The 21,941-nt window shown below is 43.3% G+C and overlaps 1 protein-coding gene and 1 pseudogene across 2 annotated transcripts; both read right to left on the minus strand.

The window, feature by feature from the left end:
- Positions 1-5,478: 5,478 nt before the first annotated feature.
- LOC118086501 (putative G protein-coupled receptor 33) lies at positions 5,479-12,109 on the minus strand. 2 transcript variants are annotated; one of them, XM_088671297.1, is made up of 3 exons: positions 11,901-12,109; positions 10,491-10,548; positions 5,479-7,284 (listed from the first exon to the last, which is right to left on the minus strand). In XM_088671297.1, the coding sequence occupies exons 2-3, from the start codon at positions 10,527-10,529 to the stop codon at positions 6,214-6,216; spliced, it is 1,110 nt and encodes a 369-aa protein (XP_088527423.1). In that variant the 5' UTR covers positions 10,530-10,548; positions 11,901-12,109; the 3' UTR covers positions 5,479-6,213. The 2 variants fall into 2 exon arrangements, with proteins under 2 accessions (XP_088527423.1, XP_088527424.1); XM_088671298.1 differs by lacking the exon at positions 10,491-10,548 and having other exon boundaries at positions 5,505-7,284.
- Positions 12,110-14,390: 2,281 nt separating this feature from the next.
- LOC148685423 (putative G protein-coupled receptor 33) lies at positions 14,391-15,406 on the minus strand (annotated as a pseudogene).
- Between the last annotated feature and the right edge of the window lie 6,535 nt (positions 15,407-21,941).

Consider the following 21,941-nt stretch of genomic DNA (forward strand, 5'->3'; position numbering starts at 1 on the left):
GGGGAAAAGCGCTGGGTATACCAAAGGCAGCAACACAACGATGGGAAGGAAAGGTTAGCCTTTGTTCATGATCACTTCCATCTGTCAGGGGACTTGGAACAAGTGGACTGTCCCCTCACCATTAACGATGCCCACAAAAGCAACGAAAGAGGGTACTTTTTCAGAATATAGAAAGGTTTTATAGTTATCCAACAGAACCACTTTTGAGAGTGTGCCAGGTGAGTACCTGCAAAGATGCCTGGCTCTCTGCTGAAGCCTCTGTCTGCCTCTGAGCCTTTGGGATAGGGTGGGCTATAAATAGCAGGGATAAAATATGTGAATGAATTCCCTACCAGGACCACACAGACACACACCTCCTCTAATAGGACCCACAGTGCTCCACGGGCATAGGAGCCAACTCCTAGGAGCCCCACCCCCAAAGTATTTGAGCCCCTCCCCAGTTGATGGGCCTTGCCATTCGAATGGTGGGTGTGCACTGTGTCATGTGATTGATTATGCGGCGTGAGGCTTATCTGGGCTCCCCCAATATTTTATTCAAGTTGGCACCCCTGCTTCCAAACAGACATGGTTAAGCTTACAGCATAAAGTGTTCAATCTATACCCACACATTTTGCAACATTTTGGTTGGCACTGCCCATGTGTGGATTGTGCACTCTCCCAATGGATCTTTTCTTTTTATGAGTCTCGGAGAATACAAAACCTAGCCATTCAGGGTGGGGAATTTGCACCAGAGGTCAAAGAAAACAACAATTACCAGACCTTTAGAAGGCATCTTAAGGCAGCCCTGTTTAGGGAAGCTTTTAATGTTTGATGGATTTCTGTATTTTAATGTTTTGTTGGAAGCCGCCCAGAGTGGCTGGGGGAACCCGGCCAGATGGGCGGGGTATAAATAATAAATTATTATTATTATTATTATTATTATTATTATTATTATTATTATTATTTACTTTTCTACCACTTGAAGATGGCCTTTGCCTTTTGACGGTTCCTTCCTTTTCTGTCACAGTCAACTTGGCCTCCGTTGATTGTGCTTATCTAGCACACAATCCAGAATGAATCCTTGGCTTTGCTAAATTAAAGTCTGCTATGTTTCATTTTTACTCCTGATCTGTGCCTACTCAGGAAATAATAACCTGACTTTAGTTTAAAGGCTTAGTTATTGCTTGGGGTGCCTGGGGTGGGACGAGCTGCCCATAGGGGTGGGGTGAGGGAGGGGCAAGCCACCCATAGAGGAGGAGCACACAGGGGGGGCTCCGGAGTCTGCCTGCTTCCTCCCACTCAGCCACCCTGCAGCTGGGGAGGAGGCATCGAGCAGACCATTTGGGCAGCACAGAGCCTGCGCGTGCCCGAGCCACAGTGTCTCTCCCAGGAGAGACGCATGGCTCGGGCGTGCTGCAGGCCATGTGGTGAGTGCCACCCAGCATTTTGCCAGCCCCCTCAGTGGTGACACCCAGGGCAGCCCGCACCCCCTTCCTCCCCCCACTGTTGTAGCCCACTGTTTCTAAGCATTTCATTACTCACTTCTCATTTCACCAGTACGGTATTTCTTGTCAATTTTCTCTTCTGGATCAACCGCCTTCCTCCTCACTTCTCTTTCCCCTAAGTTTAAGTTCTGACCTTTTTTGTCACTTTCACCTTCACTATTCTCTTCTCATAGTGAAACCCTAGAATGCCTGTCTCATCAGTTGTAAGTCTCACTGAGCACAATAGTGTTTTCTCCAAAGTACAGCATGGGGAGGGCCGGCCGCCCCCTCAAATATTTTATTGGGGGGCTGAAGTCCCCACAGCCCCTAGGAGTTGACTCCTATGCTTGGAAGTACTACTAAATTCAACAGTTCTTGCTCTCAGGTAAGTGCTTGTGAGTCCTGTTCATAAACCCCTGGTCACGAGTTTCCAGAAGCTGCAGTCAGCTACTGTAAGTAGAACTGGTTGTATAATACTTTATCATTCCCTGTTCTATATCTCTCTAAGTTTCTGAACTTCTACCTTACCTAAATCCATTAAGCATTTAAGCAACAGTTATAGCTTTAATTTTCATTAAGAATCCATTAATTCCTTCCATAACTTAGAAGATGTCAGAGTAGACCCCACACTATTAGGAGCCATCAAATGTTACACACAAACAAACACATACCATTCAGAATTTAAAATATTGAATTCTTTAGTTTCGAATGATATGAATGCAGGAAGAGAGTGGAGTGGGGATGGGCGAGAAATACAATCCAGTCTGCATTTAAAGGCAAGCTACCTAATTCTCACTTTCCAAAACAATATGTCAGGGATGTCCAACTCTCAATAGACTGTGATCTATTCACAGTATTAAAAAACTGATAGTGATCTACCCATGTAGCCTTATCAGCTACTAAGGGTCCTTTAAGTTGCACCCAGGCAGGACAGAGATAGTCAAAACGACACCGGGGTTGAGTTCCAGAGAAAGAATTTAATTTCTTATTAATAAGAGACTCAAGGTGGTCAGCCACGACAAGAGTAAAGAAACACAAATTGCAAAGCACTCTTATACCCTTCTTTTGGGCTCTTTCCCCCTCCCTGTAAATGTGCGCACACGAGGGGGTCACGCACGCAAGGGGGTCACTAGTACACGTCCTGTGCGTAAACACATGCTGGCTCAACAAAGCCTTTAGCCTTCAGTTTACGTGTCAAGCTAGCAACTTCCAGGCTGGAAGTGCATCATCACTGATAATAAGCCCCTCTCTGCCTCTTGTTCTGTCCTCCAGACAAGGCTAACTATTCGTCCTTGATAGCAAGCTGGGCATCCTGTTCCTTTTGCTTTGCACTTTGAAACACTTTGGTACAGAGACGCAGAGGCACTGAAAAGCATTCTAAGCAAGACATCCCAGGGCTACAGCCATACAGTCAGAATTCATACAATGCAAGCAATGCAAACTATAGGATCCGATTTAGCTCAATAATACAATTAGCAAATCTCTCTCTACACCCATTGTTGTATCTACCCAAAGTTTTGAGCTTTTTGGGGAAGCAAAAGTTGTGGAGCTTTCTTAGGAAGCCAAAGTTGTGGAGCTTTTTGGAGAAAGGCAAAGTCGTGGAGCTTTTTTAGAAAGCCAAAGTTTTTGTTTTTGTTTTGCTTTTTTCTAAGGAGATCGCTGGGGGGCCAGAGATCAACCAGGATCTACCAGGAACACACTGTGATCTATCAGTAGATCACAATCTACCTGTTGGACATGCCTGCAATATGTGAACTGAAGCACAACTATCCTGCAAAATTCACACGTCTCAGAATTTTACAATGCAATCCTCTGACCAAGCTGTGTGTCCAAAAACTACAAATAACAGGGTAGAGTGTGCATAAGATTGAATATAGCAGTGAAAATAACATACAAAATGTATTATATTAGGGAGCATCGCTTGGCAAAAATGTGAATAACAGGCAAAATTGCACACAAACTTTAGGAGGCATTCAGAGTAAAGTGCATTCTGAGTAGCAACAACGACCCACAATCTGATGTTGAAAAGTGGATAACTGATTGTAAGATTGGGAAAGTGAGAACCTGAAATTTCCCCATCATTGCCCTGTCATCACCAAAGGTTGGCAGCAGCAGGATCACATCAGATATATTTATATGATCATATATGACCAGTGTAAAAAAACAGCTGGGGTAATAGACTCCATAGAGCACAGAATGTTGCATGAGATATAAAGACAGGCAAGTTCTGTAATATTTCCCATCTGTGCAAATGTCACTGAAGCCACATGAGCTCTTATCTTGATTGTGGTATGTTTTACAGATGTCATTTCCTGTAAGTTCTGCTTATATATTTCCTACTTATACTGTATTAATATATTCTAGCCATGTCCTGTGAAATACCAATCTGTGAGAAGAAGCCAAAAAGACAGAGGGGCTCATTGTCCTGTTTATATGGTAAGTACACCTAGCTTTAACAACAACAACAACAACAACAACAACAAAAAATTTATTATTCACATGCTGCCCATCTCACCGTGTTGCTCCAGCCACTCTGGGTGGCTTCCAACAAATTAAAACACAGTAAGACATGAAACATTAAAAACTTCCCTAAACAGGGCTGCCTTCAGATGTCTTCTAAAAGTCGGATAGTTATTTATTTCCTTGGCATCTGATGGAAGGGCGTTCGACAGGGTGGACACAACTGCTGAGCTTTAGGGTGACTGCCACCTTTCCTCCTAATAGCAGATCTATTCCTTTAGCATATGAATGACAAAGAAATATTGATCAAGTGTATCTTTCACAAATACTGCATCTCCATGCTGGAAAAGATGCATCTGTTAGATTCCTGGCTGACATGCATGTGTTAAAGGTATGGAACCTTGTGCAGGGACAATGGGGAGTTAGTTGGTAGTATTTATTATTATTAATATTATTATTTAAAATTGTATATCGCCCTTCATCGGTAGTGGTGCCCGCCCTGTGGAACGCCCTCCCATTGGAGGTCAAGGAGATAAACTACCACCTGACATTTAGAAAACACCTAAAGGCAGCCCTGTTTAGGGAAGTTTTTAATATGTGATTTTTTAATGTATTTTGGTATTTGTTGGAAGCCGCCCAGAGTGGCGGGGAAAACCCAGCCAGATGGGTGGGGTGAAGAAGAAGAAGAAGAAGAAGAAGAAGAAGAAGAAGAAGAAGAAGAAGAAGAAGAAGAAGAAGAAGAAGAAGAAGCATAGGAGCCCTGTGTCCCCCAGCACCCACAATATTCCCCATGAAGGAGATGGGCACTGTTGGGATTCAGGACAGTATAGAGTTAACACTCCAGGAGGCGTTCTTATTCACTGGGTGCCTGCCCAGACTATCCGGGCATTTCTTCTTTGTTCTGTGTTAGTTGGTTTTGGTTTTGGTGAGATAGAGACAGAGAAAAGCACTGCAGCCATGCAGCTTGCTTTTGTAGGATTTTCTGTTCATTTGTACTAAAGTAATAAAGACTTCTGTTAGAATAGAAGCACTGGTGTCGAGCTGTTCATTTGAGACATCACTAAGACACAGACAGCTGTCATTCCTTGCTGCGTTTTGAACTCTGCAACGTCCGACAAGAGAGAAGCGTGGCTGATCCGCTGAGGAAGCATGCAGGGTGGCCATAAATGTCGGACCAGATCGTAAATCGAGCTAATTACAGTACCGGGCAGCAGACTCCATGGGTCAAAGGATTTATGACCCACAAACAAACATACTACAACAGGCACCCACAAATTTTAGTGCCAGCTCAGGCAAGGAATCCTTGGTGCAGCGGGGAGGTCGGTACACCAAAAGGAATCCTGTACTGCCCCTATTGCCCAACTTCCAGAACATGCACTCAGAGAACTGGGTCTTCCCAATAGGATGCCCGGTGTAAACTAGTGACTTCCTTAAAATCACTGCAACCCCACCACCACCACCACCACCCATATGACCTGGGCTGCTGTGCCTACGAGAAACCTGGTGGACAAGCAGACAAATTAACAGTACCCAACAAATCCCAGGAGCACAAAAATAACACTATCATGTATGTGTTTATTTCTGTATGTAATTTCTATCCTGCTCTTCTTTCAAAAGAGCCCAGGGTGGCAAACACCAAAGTAATAAAATAATACGATTTTTAAAATGTTTTAAAAATATTTAAAGCAATGAAAACATTAACAGCCATTTAATCTATCAATTAAAAATTTCAAAGATGGCAGGAAGGCACAGTAGGTTTCAGACATGAAATGCATGGCTGAACAGGAAAGTTTTAAAATTCCTACTGATAATTAATAACGAGAGAAACAGATGCATTTTATTGGGGGGAGGGCATTCCATAATTTTTAACTTAATTTTTTAATTTGGAAATTTAACAAAAAGAAGGAACAGGAGGGGGGTGGAGAAAGGGGAAGAATAAAATTAAATGAAAATAGAAAGAAAAATAATACAAAAATAATGCTAATAATGATAGTAAGCCACAATCAGTGCATGGAAGTAATACCTTTATATAAGTCATCCAAATGTTCAAACAGGGGTCCAGGTGAAATTGATGCTGATATGAAATATGTTTGAATATAGCCAGATGTCCTGGACTGGTTGGCTGCAAAGGAATGGTGGCAGGAATCAGCTGGGGTTCAGAAGAAGGCTCAGAGTCCGGGGATTGTTGGTGGGACAATGATGAGCGGTCACAGGGAGAAGAGGGAGAAGACAGGGAAGAGTCTGTATAGCCCCAAGGTTACTTCCTCAGGAATCTGGGCAGATTACTGTCTTAAGTCACTGTCAGCACCAAGCTGCTCCTGTCAATTGTTTCCCTCCCCACCCCTTCTGTCAAATTTATATTATAGGCAGATGTGATGGGTTCATCAAGAAAAGCTTTCTGAGCTAGAGCAAGAACTGATGTCTTAAAGACCTGCTGGAATTTCTCCCCAACAAAGATGTAGAGGATGGGTGTGAAACAAAAATTGAAACAGGCTCCAGTGATGAAGATTGGCTTCAGTACATTTCCCATCATTCCAGATCCCTCAAGGAGCACTGAAGCATGGTAGAGGTGATAAGGAAGCCAGGAGATGAAGAATGATGCCACGGAAGCCACCAGGATTCTGAAAGGTTTCTTAGTTCTCCTCACCAACTTTTTCTTCTTCATTTCTTGGGCTATGCAATAAGAGCAGCCCATAATGATCATGAAGGGAACCAGGAAGGCCAGGAGAAACCGAGTCACAAAGAAAGCAAATTGAACGCGATACCTTAGGGCTTTTGTCTTTTCATCATCCCAGTCATTTGAGAAAGCATAGTTATTGTCACACACAAGCCTGCCGTTCTCTACCTCTCGTGTTTCCCGAAAAGCTAAGTAAGGGGCACTCAGGGCTAAGGACACAAGCCAAACTCCTGTGACCAGTCTCTGTGCTCGACAGATTGTGCGGTTATGCTGGGACCAGATGGGGTGGCAGGTGAGGAGGTAACGGTCCAGGTTGATAATGGTGAGAAGAAAGACAGTGTTGAACATCCCCAGAGAACCCAACGAGTTTACGAGCTTGCAGGTAACTGTCCCAAAGGCCCAGTGGAAATCAAGAAGAATGTAGGCAACATAGAATGGCATGTTCCAAGAGGAGATTAAGTGGGTGAGAATCAGGTGGAGGAACCAGAGAGTGTTCACTGATCTCTTCATCTTCACACCCAGCACCCAGAGAAAGAGCCCATTCACAGCTGCCCCCACCAGGAAAGACAATGAGATAAAGCAGGCAATGGTTAAGTTCATGGACCTTATGGCTACATAGGAATGGCTGGCATTTGTTCGTACTGTTGATGATGCATTTTCCAAGATGGTTGTTTCCATGAAGCCCTGGAGGAAGATAGAAAACAGTAGACTGAGTTAATAGCAGAGGAGGGGAACAAGGCAACAAGAAGAAACATCCTTAACAGTTTTTTTGTTGATATGGAAATTAAAAGCATTATGCCCTAGGATTACAATGTTGGACATAACATGTAGACAGCTGGAAATTAAATTTACTAGTCAGGTGGGTAATTTTTTGGAGTGGAAACAGGCAACCCACAAAAAGAGAAATATAAAGACATTAGTCCCCTTGTGTTCCAACTCATTTTCTCCAATTGTTGCATAGCTTTTAAAAATTGAATCGAGAACCACAAGGTCTCCCAGGAGGAGCTGAAAACAGAAATGTTCATGATGCCAAGCAATGTTACATTTGGAGGAATAGCGATAGGAGAATGAGATCACCTTGGTTATGAGTTCTAAAAGACCTGCTCCCTGCCTTATCATAGAATCATATTGTTTTAAAGTTGGAATGGACCCCAAGCGTCATCTAGTCCAACCCCCTGAAATGCAGGGATATCAACTAAAGCATCCAATACAAATGACCATCCAACCTCTGCTTAAAAGCCTCCAGTGAAGGAGAGTTCACAACCTCCCGAGGGAGACTGTCCCACTATCAAACAGCACTTGCTATCATAAAGTTCTCCTGATGTTTAGTTGGAATCTCCTTTCTTGTAGCTTGAAGCCATTGGTTTGGTTCCTACCCTCCAAAGCAGGAGAAAACAAGCTTGCTCCAGCTTCCATATGATGGCCCTTTAGATACTTGAAGATGGCTATCATCTTTCCTCTCTGTCTCCTCTTTTCCATGCTAAACATACCCAGCTTCCTTAGTCATTTTCCATAAGACTTGGTTTCTAGACCCTTGATCATCTTGGTCACCCTCCTCTGCACATGTTCCAGCTTGTCAATTTCCTTCTTAAATTGTGACACACAGAGCTGGACACAATACTCCAGATGTGGTATGACCAAGGCAGAATAGAGTGTTACTGTTACTTCCTTTTATCTGACATTATAGTTCTGATCAAGGAAAAAATGCTTAAAATGTACATTAGGCAAAACTGTATACAGAGATAAATTTATCAGGAGAAATTCATACTAAAATACTGATCAATTCTCATGAAGAATGTTTTTTAAAAAGTATTTGCAGCAACAATTGCAAACTGATGCAGAAATGTAAACCATTAAGACTGGAAAAATGAGAAAATGAGACAAACAGAAACTGAAAGATTCACTTGCCTTGGTTATTGCATGCCTTAAGTTTAAGAATGCCTGTTGTTACCCACAAGTGAGGATGAGTTAGTATGTCAGTTTCATTTTCCCTCATTTTCCCTCATTTTCGACCAGAGCGGTGCCAAGGCTCTGACGCGTCTCTGAGCCCCTCCTGCCCACTCTGTTCCCCAGAGCTTTGCCCTCCTTCCATTCCGCTCCATTCCTCGATCCCTCCTCCTGACTCACTGCTTGTGCTATCGCTGGGCGAAGTGCTGGTCAGGATGACCGGGGGGGGGGGGAGGCTTTTGCATGCGGTTTTCTCTAATATACACATCGTTGCAAACCATTGTTCTCCATTATAATGTTTGTTATTTCCCCAATTCAGGCATTTGCATGCACATTTCACACTGGTCTGTGGAATTTTATTCACATTGCTTGGCTCCAGAACTGCACCACAAAATTCAGAGCAGAGGAAATTTCAAAGGGTGGCTGGATTTTAGTTCACATACTTTTTGGAAAGTGCAAATTACTTTTGTTTGTTTTTCTTTAAATGGGAAATGAATAAAAAAATTTCTCAATGATCTTTATTGGTTTAGATTAAAAACACAAGTACATAACAACATTTAGTACACAAACAGAAAAAGGAAAGAGAAGAAAGAAAAGGGACAAAGAGAAGGGACAATACATTTCTTCTACATGAATACAATAACATATTAACACAGAATTCATATAAATACAAACTCACAAAAAGAACAGAGAAGGTTTCTAGAATTAAACTAAAAAGACTTCCAAATATTCTCATTTACTATATCTATTCTTTCCTTTGTACCGCACAGTCTCGAATTACGCTAGTTTATCTCATACGTCCACACAGAATATAATTTTCACATTTTATTTTACAAGAATCACTCTAATTCTGCCAAGAGATTCTTGTTCATACAATATTTTTTAAAATATTCTTTAAATATTCTCCATTCCTTATAGACTTTCTGTTTCAGATGACTTCTTACTCTTCCTGTCATCTTTGCCAGCTGGAGGTATTCAATCATTAGGGCTTGCCACTCTGCTATTGTAGGTATTGTTTCGTTCTTCCAATTTCTTGCCACTAATTTTCTGGCTGCTGTTGTCGCATACATGAACAATGGTCTTATGGTTTTTTTTTCTTATTTCTATTGGCAATATGCCTAGGAGGAAGGCTTCTGGTCTCTTTTTGAAATTGAATTTAAATATTTTTTTTAAGCTCATCATAGATGTTATTCCAGAATTCTCGAGTTACTACACAACTCCACCACATGTGCAAGTAAGACCCCATTTCTTTTTTACATCTCCAGCATATAGGTGATATATTTTTATACATTTTTACTAGTTTTGCTGGAGAATAAAACTTCTTCTCAATATGTACCCATAAGCAGGACGCAAAGGCTGCAACTCTTCCCTGTGTTTGTCTCCAGTACGTGGTAGCCTATTTAAAGATGCATTGTGTCCCTGAATGTGGACAGCTAGAGATAGAACAGCGGTAGATGAATTTCCAATTCTCTCCTCTCTATTTTTTCCATGTGATTTCTCCAATTTTATATTGAAAGACCTCACTTGATTTTAGCTGGCTCTCAACTTTCCATGCTTCCTTCCCCCACCCCACTGCACATAATATCCTTGCCCAACAACAAATTACAGTAATGCAGGCTTTTGTCCACCACATCAGAGCTGCGGATTCAGCACCCCAGATGTTGTGGAACTCCAGCTCCCATCAGCCCCAGACACCGTGGTCAATGACTAGGGGTGATGGGAGTTGTGATTCAGCAATACCTGGTGCTTGTATTTCCTGATGCAGCCTCTAAAACCCGACTGCTGAATCTCCAATCATCCAGAGCTCATCCAAGTAGCAGAACGTCCACGGCCCAGAATTTTGGCATTCTGATTCCCATCTTTCCCCACCTCAGGCTGAACTGGGGGCTATTGCTATCCAACCATTCCTTCTCCGTTGCACCTAGCCTGAGAGCTCCACTCACTTGATACCTTTGATCTTCTTTTCTAGAAGTGGTTGTCATCCGAACTGTCAGGACCAATCTGGGGAAAAAAATGCTTAGAGAATATGGGGTATTTCACTGTGGGTGCAAATTAAACACCTTCACTTCTCCAAATAGATTTTCTGTAAAACCCACTTCTCATTTCCTTTTAGCAAATTATCCAGAATCTGTCATGCCTGTTCCACTTCCCTAAGTGATAAGAGATTGCATAAAAAGACAACATTTCTTGTGAGGATGGGGGTAGAGAGAGAGAGAGCTGTGCATGCATCGGCGTGTGTTTAAAATATTTTACCAGGAAAAATATTCAAGGTGGTCAAACTGTGCTTAGACGTTAGCAGCACATTTTGTCTCATAACTTCCTTTCTAGGAGAGCTAATAATAATAATAATAATAATAATAATAATAATAATAATAATAATTTATTTATACCCCGCCCATCTGGCTGAGTTTCCCCAGCCACTCTGGGTGGCTTCCAACAGAAACATTAAAATACACTAATTTCTTAAACATTAAAAGCCTCCCTAAACAGGGCTGCCTTCATATGTCTTCTAAAAATCTGGTAGCTGTTTTCCTTTTTGACATCTGATGGGAGGGCGTTCCACAGGGCAGGTGCCACCACTGAGAAGGCCCTCTGCCTGGTTCCCTGCAACTTGGCTAAATACTTACATTACAAAAAAGAAAGAAAATAATGAATGGTCAGAGTGTGGAGCACCAGTGGTCTACACCAGGCACCCCCAAACTGTGGCCCTCCAGATGTTTTGGCCTACAATTCCCATGATTCCTAGCTAACAGGACCAGTGGTCAGAGATGATGGGAATTGTAGTCCAAAACATCTGGAGGGCCAAAGTTTAGGGATGCCTGGTCTACACTGACTGCCAGTGTCTCAGACAAGGAGACAGTCCCAATCCTACTAGGAGGTGCTGAGGATAGAACCTTCTACCTGCAAAGCAGATGCTTGAACACTGAGCAACAGTCCTTCAATTTAGTCATGTACCCACAATCATGTCTCCCTCCCCTTTCCCTCCCCAAGTTTCCAAATTGTAAAAAACAAAAACAAACAAACAAATGGATGAGCACTGTCTTCACTTCTACCATGCCGCCTTGAGCCCAGAAGGGTGCAGAATATGATACATGGACTCCTTTGGGACCTTTCCCCCTTTGCAATCTCAGGATTACAGTTCAAAAATAGTCATACTCAGAATAGTCTCATTTAAATGAATGGACATGATCGGAATAGACCTACAGAAGTTAATGGGCATGATTAAGTTGAATGAGCCTATTCTGAGTAAAACTTAGCTGCATGCCACACAGTGGGTTTATTTTAAAATACAATACAAAACAAAATAGTTTTCTTAGCCAAGACAGGTTATAGTCACCAGATGTGATACTTACCGGTACTCTCCCAGAGAGGTACTGTCCTTCTTTCAGGCTGATTCAGAGAAGATGAGCCAGAAGAGCAATTCTCTAAGCCTTTTTTATGACCTCAGACCACAATAACTAATTTCACACCTTTGGACATAAACGTGTTTTGTAATAAACTAAGGCTTGTGTTTCACACCTGACTTTATCAATCTCTATAAATACCAACATGTCTTGAGCAGGGCATTCAATGTTCCCTGGTGATGGGCATTCACATTCTTCATATTAATGGGGGTTTTAATTGTACTTTACTTATTTCCTTCTTTTTTCAGATTTTGAGATTAGTAAATTAAATGTACTGAAGTCTGTGGTTTGCTATGTTGGTTCTGCATTTCCTCCCTCAGCGCCAGCAGCTGTGTAAGAAATACACATTCATGTCTGAGGTGTGAAAACCACTTGTGGTCTCTGCAGAAAAATCGTGCAACTTGCTAAATTCCCTTAAAGAATGGTCAGGGTGATTAACTTGTTTTGTGTCCCCACAGCAAAGACTGGAACAAAGTCTTCCTCCCTGCTCCCAGGGCCTTGGGCCTGTGAATGAGACATGTGTGTTGTCACCCCACTAGCATGACATGCATGTTCCACCCACAGGGCACCCCAAATAATGCACAAAGCAAATGCGGTGTAGGATGACAAACAGTGTTGCTACCCTGTAATGCCACAGGAATCTCCCCCACAAGATCTTCTGCTGCTCAGACTAGAAGACAGATTAAACCAAATGAAAATGCCACTCCAAACATAATACTCCCTACAACTTGAGGGTGGTTACCTGTCATGGGTGCTTTAGCTGAGATTCCTGCATTGCAGGGGTTGAACTAGATGACCCTTGGGGTACCTTCCAGCTCTAAAATTCTATGATTCCATGAGGAAGGCAAAAATGATGAGTCCCGAGCCAATGGGAGGCTATCCAAAATATTTAACAGGTGGCTAACAGAGCCCATACTGTTGAGGGAGGGAGGGAGGGCACCACAAGGGAAAAGAGGGGAAAGGTTGGGGAGGAGCAGGCTTATAAACCAAGCCGTCCCCATTGACAATTGGCCCATGGCACCCCTAGCGCCTCCCCAGAACAAACCACTTGAGTCATCTTGTGGGGGGATTTCGGATATGGCTAACATCCCTACCATAGAGTGGAAGTAGAATGTCCTCCTCTCCTCATCCCCTCTTGCATTGTGATTGTTAAGTCTGTCGATTAGGATTGCCTTAAAAAATAAAATAAAATTGTATAGTACTGAAAAACTATACATGCTTTATAAACTCTTGTTCTTAGCAATAATGAATGCGGGTGCCACAAAGTTTAACAATGAATGACTGTGCAGAGGAGTGCAAAACTCTTACGTATAGAGATTTAATTTACTGAAATTGGGATTGCTTAAATGCATTACTGTGCGTTTAATTCTGAAATGTACCCAAGTAACTCTTGCGTGTTTGGTTAACTTGAGTCACATGGGAGATACCTTATTACATTCTCCATTTTGTGTGTAAGTGACTTGTAATGGTTGCATCTCCAGGAGCACCAAAGAAGAGACAGTGTTAGATAACTCTCTTTCTAAACGCAATAGAGCCGAGTGCTAATGCTTCATGACAGAGAGAAGTCCTGAAGTTGATGTTCTCCCAAAGAAGCAGTCAGGAGAAGTCTGCTGGAAGGAAAAAGTGGAAACCTCTCAGAAGGAACTACATGGCCGAGCTGGGCAACGTACGCAGAAGACTGAGTGCAAGTACTGGAAAGAGGGGGGTCGGCCGGCGCTCGGTGTTTGGTGCCCCGCTCCCCAAGCCCAACTCGGCTCCAAATATAAGTCGCACTTTAACTTTTCACAGTCAGAATTTTTTTGGGGGGGGGGGAGTGTGGCTTATATTCGGGCCAATATGGTAAATGTAAATACTTTGCAGGTATTCTTATTTAGCTGTATGTTCTCCAAGTAAAAGCTTTTGAATATCTTGACGAGTGTTTGGACATTGTTTTAATTTCAAGAAAAGAATCGGTCATCCACAGGATTGGGCTTCCTAGCTGCAAATTAGCTACTCTGCCAACAAAAACTACATATGTGTAAAGCAGGAATACATCAGTGAAACAACTAGAGTGTGTTTACCTTTATTGAATAAATGGGAAAGCAAAGCACAGTCGTTTTCTGAGTCGACACCCAAATCTTTAAATTCTACAGTCAACGTGGCAACCTCAAGATGTCGCTGCTCTCCAGTGCCCTTCAGCCTTAGCCTGTAGGGGCAATAGTGTGTCTTGACAACCACATCTTTTATCAGCAGCCAACATAGTGCATCCAAGTTGTTGTTGCCGAGTTCCAGCTCCCTTCAGTCCTTCAGCCCAACACTATCTAGAGGGAGGCCACCTCACTGCTACTCTGAATCTATTGTAATTATTGGGGCGGGGGTATAGCTGTTCATAGAAATGGCTGCTTTTCTCTCTATAGCAGCTTCTTCAAGGAGATCCTAGATTATTCCATTGAGTTGGCATCATCTGCATGGTGCCACGCCATCATTCATGTGGCCGGACTCTTCACCAGCATTTGTATCCTCTATCGGCATGATGAAACCTTTCTTTAGCAAAACAACAGTGGATGTCCTGAAAACCTGCTTGAATTTCTCCCCAACGAAGAGATGGAGAATTGGGGTGAGGCAGATATTCAAACAGAGGCTAATGCTGAAAATGATCCGCAGGACTTCTATTGTTCCCTGGTTTTTATGAAACAGCGAGAGAGCATAATAGAGGTAGAACGGAAGCCTGAAGATGAAGAAGCATGCCACGGAAACCACAAGGACTTGGAAAGGCTTCCCAGCCCTCCTCACCAGTTTCTTCTTCTTGATTTCCTGACACATCCAATGATAGCAGCCCACAATGATGAAGAAGGGGAACAAGAAGGTGAGTAGAAGCCGAACAACAAAGACTGCCAAATCAATTTTGTAGTGCAGGGCCTCTGCTTTGTCCTTATCCTCAGTGATAAAGAAAGCAAAAAAAATTCACACAGACCTTGTTTTTGCCATCTTGAATCACATAGGAAACCAGATAGGGAAGGCACATGACCACAGAAAGGGTCCACACTCCTGCAAGTCACTCTCCTGGCTCTGGGTTTTGTGTGGTTCTGTCGGGACCAGACCGGATGGCAGGTTATCAAGTAGCGGTCCAGGCTGATGATGGCGAGTAAAAAGACTGGGGTGAGCATACCTACAGCAATGCAGAAGTTGACCGCCCTGCACAAGAATGCGCCAAAGACCCAGCGGAAATTGAGGATATTCTGGACAACAAAAAAAGGCAGGCAGGAACAAGAAACCAAGTAGGACAGAGTGAGGTGGAGGAACCAGATGGTATTCACTGTCCTCTTCATCTTCACACAAAGTAACCAGAAGATGTGCCTGTTCATAGCTGCTCCCACCAGGAAGGATATCAAGATGATGCTAGCAAGGCCCCAACTCAGGGGAGGTTCATCTGTTGGGTCATCTTGGCTGAGGTTCATTTCTGTTGGTCTGGCCATGTTGCCTTTTTCCATAGGATCCTGGAAGAAGATGGGAGAGAGAGGCAGATGAAGGGAAGAAGAAATGCAAGAAAGAAAAGAATATAAGATGCAAAGAGGCTGAGAACTTCTGGGGAGATCTGGAAAAACAATTGGTTCCACTGCACTTCTAAGCTAATGAACTTCACATTCTAAGCTCAAAATAAGATAGTAATTTAGATGTTCTTTAGAACCAACCAATAGTCTCAATACACCTTAAACCAGAGGTGTGGGAATCTTTTCAGCCTTAGGACTGCATTCGCTTCTGGGCAACTTTCCAAGGCTCATGTGAGTGGTGGCCAGGGCCAAAGGCACATATGCGTGAAAAAACTAATTGTACTTTTGTGCAGTAAGCACACACACTCACACACCTTTCACTATCCTCCTTACAGGCAGGGAAGAGGTTTAATATCCTGCCCTTCCATCCAAAGGAGACCAGGGTGGCAAAGTTCAAGGACACATTCCAGCCAAGCAAAAATACTTGAGGTGCAAAGTAGGACCAGTGAGGGGTGTGGCCTGGGGAGAGTTCCAAGAGCCCGATAGAGATGCCTGGAGGTCCACAAGGGGCCTGAAGAGCCCTGCTCTTACATATAGGTTTAGGAAAGCTTTTAATGTTTAATAGATTATTGTATTTTAATATTCTGTTGTAAGCCACCCAGAGTGGCTGGGAAAACCCAGCCAGATGGGCGGGGTATAAATAATATATTATTATTATTATTATTATTATTATTATTATTATTATTATTATTATATAGGGGGGCTCTCCTAACAACTCTCAGCACCCTTAGCAAACACTTCCCAGGGTGCTTTGAGGTGAGCCATGGCTATTTAAAGCAGTATGATATTGCACTGCTCATGCTGCTTGGGCCTGATGGGGGGAGGTGGGATCTCACAACATCTGGAGGGCCACAGGTTTCCCATCCCTGTAGCAAATGCTGAATCTCCTGCAATTCAGATCTCTAGACAACAGACCCTCATATTACCTGCAACACTGATGTCCTCTCTTCCACTCTTCTGCATCTCAAGTTGGCAACAGAGTCTAGGAGAGTTGACCTCCAAACACTCCACAAACCCCCCTATCTGCTGAGTATGCCTCACTCACCTGATGGCCTCAATCCACTTGTCTAGAAAGGCTGGTCTTCAAAGCTGTCTGCCATCTGGGTCTGCTTCCAAAGAAGAAATGATGAAGGCATATTAGTGCACAATGTCTTTAAGTTGTGAAATATGAAGCACTGATTTATCTTAAAAATGAATTCTCTGTAACTACTAGCATTGCGTCATGCTTAGTTTCCTGAATGAACTCCTTCACTCCTCCAACTTCAAGGAGCAGCCATGTGCTTTCTTCTGATAATATTCTGTGAAAACAGAGACATTGTGAGCCCATTCGGATTGTGCGGGAAAAACAACCCACCAACCACTGGGAGGTGAACTGCAAAGAGAACTTAATGTGATTCTGCATGGATTGCAATATGGGGCAATTCTAGTTACTGGAGGAATACAATCCTGCCCACAACTGAAATATGGAAGTCCAGATAGGAGGAGCACTGTGAATGGACAAGCCTGTAAATGGTGAGGAATGAAATTCCTCTCTATCTGGTGTGTTTTTCTGTTTGGAGATTCAGCAATTATATGAAAACTCCCTGCAGGCTTGGGCAAAATGGTTGATGAGTAGGGCTTCCTCGGAGTGCACTGTCAAGTCTGCATCATCTGCAAACATCTCTTGGCTAAGAATCAGCCACACTTTTCAACTTGATATTCAACTACATTATGCTTAGTTTCATTCATAAGGGGGGCTGTGGTATGACGCAACAATGAACATCATCAGACATGTCCCCATTTCCCCCTCTCTTTCTAGGCATGTGCACTTTATAAATAAATTAAGGTAAAGGTTAAGGGACCCCTGACCACTAGGTCCAGTCGTGACCCACTCTCGGGTTGCAGCGCTCATCTCGCATTATTGGCCGAGGGAGCCGATGTACAGCTTCCAGGTCATGTGGCCAGCATGACAAAGCCACTTCTGGCAAACCAGAGCAGCACACGGAAACGCCGTTTACCTTCCTGCTGTAGCGGTACCTATTGATCTACTTGCTCTTTGAAGTGCTTTCGAACTGCTAGGTTGGCAGGATCTGGGACTGAGCAACGGGAGCTCACCCCGTTGCAGGGATTCGAACTGCCGACATTCTGATCAGCAAGCCCTAGGCTCTGTGGTTTAACCCACAGCGCCACCTGCGTCCCCTGTAGAAATAAATTATAAATAAGTACCATAAATGATAAATAAGTAAATGATCTAGCTCTGCCTACACTGACATTCCAGGCATTCAGAGAGGGGTCCCTCCTAGCCCTTGGGTATCTTCGGATCTTCCACAAAATCGTCCCTCAACAGATCAACAATAGACATCATGAAGACCCACTGGAATGTTCTCCCCAGCAAAGAGATAAAGAATGGAGGCAAAATGGATGTTGCAACAAACTCCAAGGGCAGTAATTTGTTTTTTTTAAAAAAAACACTTTCACAACTTCAGGCACCCCCTTGAGCAACTTGGAAACTTCATAGCGATGGCAAGGGAAATAACAGATGAAGAAATGACACCACAGCAATTACCAGTACTCTGTAAGGTTTTCCATTCCTCACTAACATTTTCTTTTTCATGTCTCAACCCATCCAGAAATAGAAGCCCATTATGATGAAGAAGGAAAGCGGGGAAGCCAGCAGGAACCAAACTAGAAAGAAAGCTCATGGAGATCCACCGAGGGAAATACAAATGATGCAATCCTTCTTCGCCTTTTGAGTTTCTCAGAAATCCTATGCTCAGGTTGTATATATGTGAATATAGAAACTGTATATCCTAAAGCATGGGTAGGCAAACTAAGGCCCGGGGGCCGGATCCAGCCTAATCGCCTTCTAAATCAGGCCTGAAGATGGTCCAGGAATCAGCATGTTTTTACATGAGTAGAATGTGTGCTTTTATTTAAAATGCATCCCTGGGTTATTTGTGGGGCATAGGAATTCATTCATTCCCCCCCAAAAAATACAGTCTGGCCCCCCACAAGGTCTGAGGGACAGTGGACCGGCCCCTGCTGAAAAAGTTTGCTGACCCCTGTCCTAAAGGCACCACAATCTCTGCTGACCTTCATTCCAAGGAAACCAAACCCTGGAGAAGCTCTTAGAACCCCCCAGAATCTCTCACTAGAATGGCATGTAACAATAGTAACTGGGCAAAACACTTGTCTATTATATGGGCTACAGCAGAGTTCTTCATTGTTAGGTGCCCAAAAGTTGTAGGACTCCTTTTCCCATAATCCCCAGCCACTGGTTGGGAAGATGATAGGAGTCAGAGTCTCAAAACATCTGAGGGCGGAAAGCCCCTGGACCTACCTGTTTAGATTGATTCGTTCCTGATCCAACCTGATTTGGATACAGAATCCAAACTGAAATCCAGAAACCCACATCTTCTGTAGCTCCGTTCATTTGCACTGCCAGATGCATGTGCCATTTTTTTTCTTACCTGGATACAATACATAAAATTTGGATATATGGTAGCCCTCAAGAAGGGTTTAAGCCTGCCAAATGTCATACAGGTCAGTCCAGAGCTTTTTGTGCTAGACATCTTTAAAGATCGCCTTTTCTCTCTTCAAAATGTAAGAGAGAGGGACAAAGAGTTGCTTGAGTGCTAAATCCTGCCAGTTCTTGTGCACCTGTCTGGTCTGTTCCATGAAGATTTTAAAAAACAAATCCAAGCTTTATGGTTGAGGTGCACATTGTTTGTATGGTGATCGTTCGCTGGCTGTTCCTGTGCATAATCTAATGGGCTGTGTGTGTTTGTGCAAGACTTCCTGATGCATTTGCACACACATGACAAAGCACTAACAAAGGCAAGACACGTAAGTCAAAAGAGAGCCGCTGCAGCAACATATCTTTATTTCCTCACATCCAGAAATGCAAGAAGGGCTTTCACCCTCACTAGAAGCTCGGCCTTGCCCTCACCGGTTCTGGAAGGCTCCTATGGAAGAGTCCCCTACACACAGAGACTTTGCGCCTGCCCATTAGGGGAAATAGGAAACCCCGAACATATATATTTTTAATGTCTTTTTTATGCTGAGATTTGTAGAGAAACCATCGACCCTTTGCTGAAGAGGCTCGCCGATCTACCAGACAAGTCCAAACTTAATTCTCTCCTCTTAGGCAAATATCACAAGATGACCTGGCCAGATTCTGTGCCCAGATCTGTAGGCACTGGTCATCCCCTAGAATAAAATAGCTTACTAGGGAAAAGCTGAAGTCCCCTTTTGGGATGCCTTAGGATCAATTTTTATGGTAGGCCAAATCTCAGCCGTATGGATGTATGTATATATCTCCATTTTAACTCATGAGCTATTGCTGCAATCTACTCTAATTGTAGAATGGCGCTGTGGGTTAAACCACAGAGCCTAGGGCTTGCTGATCAGAAGGTCGGCGGTTCGAATCCTCACGATGGGGTGAACTCCCGTTGTTCAGTCCCTTAGGATCAATTTTTATGGTAGGCCAAATCTCAGCTCCTGCCAACCTAGCAGTTCGAAAGCACGTCAAAGTGCAAGTAAATAAATAGGTACCACTACAGTGGGAAGGTAAATGGCATTTCCGTGTGCTGCTCTGGTTTGCCAGAAGCAGCTTTGTCATGCTGGCCACATGACCTGGAAGCTGTATGCCGGCTCCCTCGGCCAATAACACGAGATGAGTGCCGCAACCCGAGAGTGGGTCACGACTGGACCTAATGGTCAGGGGTCCCTTTACCTTTACTCTAATTGTATATTTTATCTTTATGAATGCTGTCACTATTGTGTTATGGGAGCTGGTCTTTGACCGTAATAAATTATTATTATTATTATTATTATTATTATTATTATTATGTCAGAATAGAATTGTAAATAAAATGCAAAACTAACCAATCATCATCATCATCTAAGGCCAAAATGCAGCAGGCAGGGAGAGATCGGGGAAATGACATTGCTAACTAGACTGATTGGGAAATGACTGGTAAGCTATCACACGGGTACTGCTGTAAAGGATAAACAAATGAAAAACTAAGCAAATGCCACCAAACTCCTAATATTGAGAGAGCAAAAAGTCCAGCTCTCCTTCTCCCACTTTTTACCTGGTCTCTCTCCTTTTATGGTGGTGTTTTGCAAATCAGCAACACTTTGCCGGCTACCTGGCTTTCTTAGAGAGTGTTTTGAGCTCAGGATTGAATGGGAACCCTCCAATTTGAATCCAGTAAGATTCAGAATTTGGAGATTCAACCAAATTGGTTGCACAGCATTTGCTCCCAACATAGGCCTGCAGTATAAACTGTATAAACAAGGAGGCATCTGGGATTGGGCCAGGACTTAGGACACTGCAGTGTCAATTCATTTGTTGAAACACATCATTGCAGACTCATGGGCAGGATGGGACGTTTTTCTGCAGTAAATTCTGATGCATCTTCAAAAGACAACAAGCAGTGTTGACCAACAAGCTGGATGTCTTTAGACATCCAGTATGTCTCAAGCATTTAGTATTAGACAAGTGCATAGAGAAAGCAATTGATAGCTACACACCATGTTGACTACATTCTACATCCATTTTTGGCCTCTGAATATCTGGGAGTCACAAGTGGGGGGAATGCTGGTGCAGTTGGGTCCTACTTGTGGTTGGCCACTGTAAGAAGAGAGTGCTGGACTAGATGGGCCATTGGCCTGATCCAGCAGCTCTCTTCATATGCTCTGGTGATTTGATGATGCTATGCATGCAATATTTTCTGCTTTAATACGTTACTGAGCCTATAAAGAATGAAGCAAGCAGAAAACCACATACATACCTCACACCTTTTTATGGTGGAGATGAACAGGCAGTGATGAGGAAGGAGTCAATAGCTGAATTTCAAGAAGCCATACACCATATCCTTTTTTAAAGGGAAATTCCCTTATGCTGAATAGGCTTCCTCATGAGAAAAGGGAAAACTTGGCAGCTATGCATACACACACAATGCATACACACACATACACACACACAGAGAGAGAGAGTGCTCCCCCCCTAAAAATCATTTATATCCTGCATGCTCCAGCTTTATTCTGCTTTCGTCAGGCCACACCTGGAGTCATAGAATCATAGAGTTGGAAGAGACCACAAGGGCCATCCAGTCCAACCCCCTGCCAAGCAGGAAAAGTTCTGAGCGACACAATTTAAGATGGATATTGACAAGTTGGAATGTGTGCAAAGGAGGGCCACCAAGATACATAGCTGTCAAGTTCTCCCTTTTTTTAAGGGAAATTCCCTTATGCTGAATAGGCTTCCTCACGAGAAAAGGGAAAACAGCTATGCCAAGATGATCAAAGGGTCTGAAAACCAAACCTTATGAGGAACGGTTGAAGGAGCTGGGTATGTTTGGCCTGAGAAGGAGAAGATATGATAGCCATCTTCAAATATCTTATGGGCTGACACAAGGAGGATGGAGCAAGCTTATTTTCTCCTGCTCCAGAAGGTAGGCCACAAACCAATTGC

Source organism: Zootoca vivipara, chromosome 6 (assembly GCF_965207765.1).
Source record: "Zootoca vivipara chromosome 6, rZooViv2.hap1.1, whole genome shotgun sequence".
In the NCBI taxonomy this organism is placed as follows: Eukaryota; Metazoa; Chordata; class Lepidosauria; order Squamata; family Lacertidae; genus Zootoca; species Zootoca vivipara.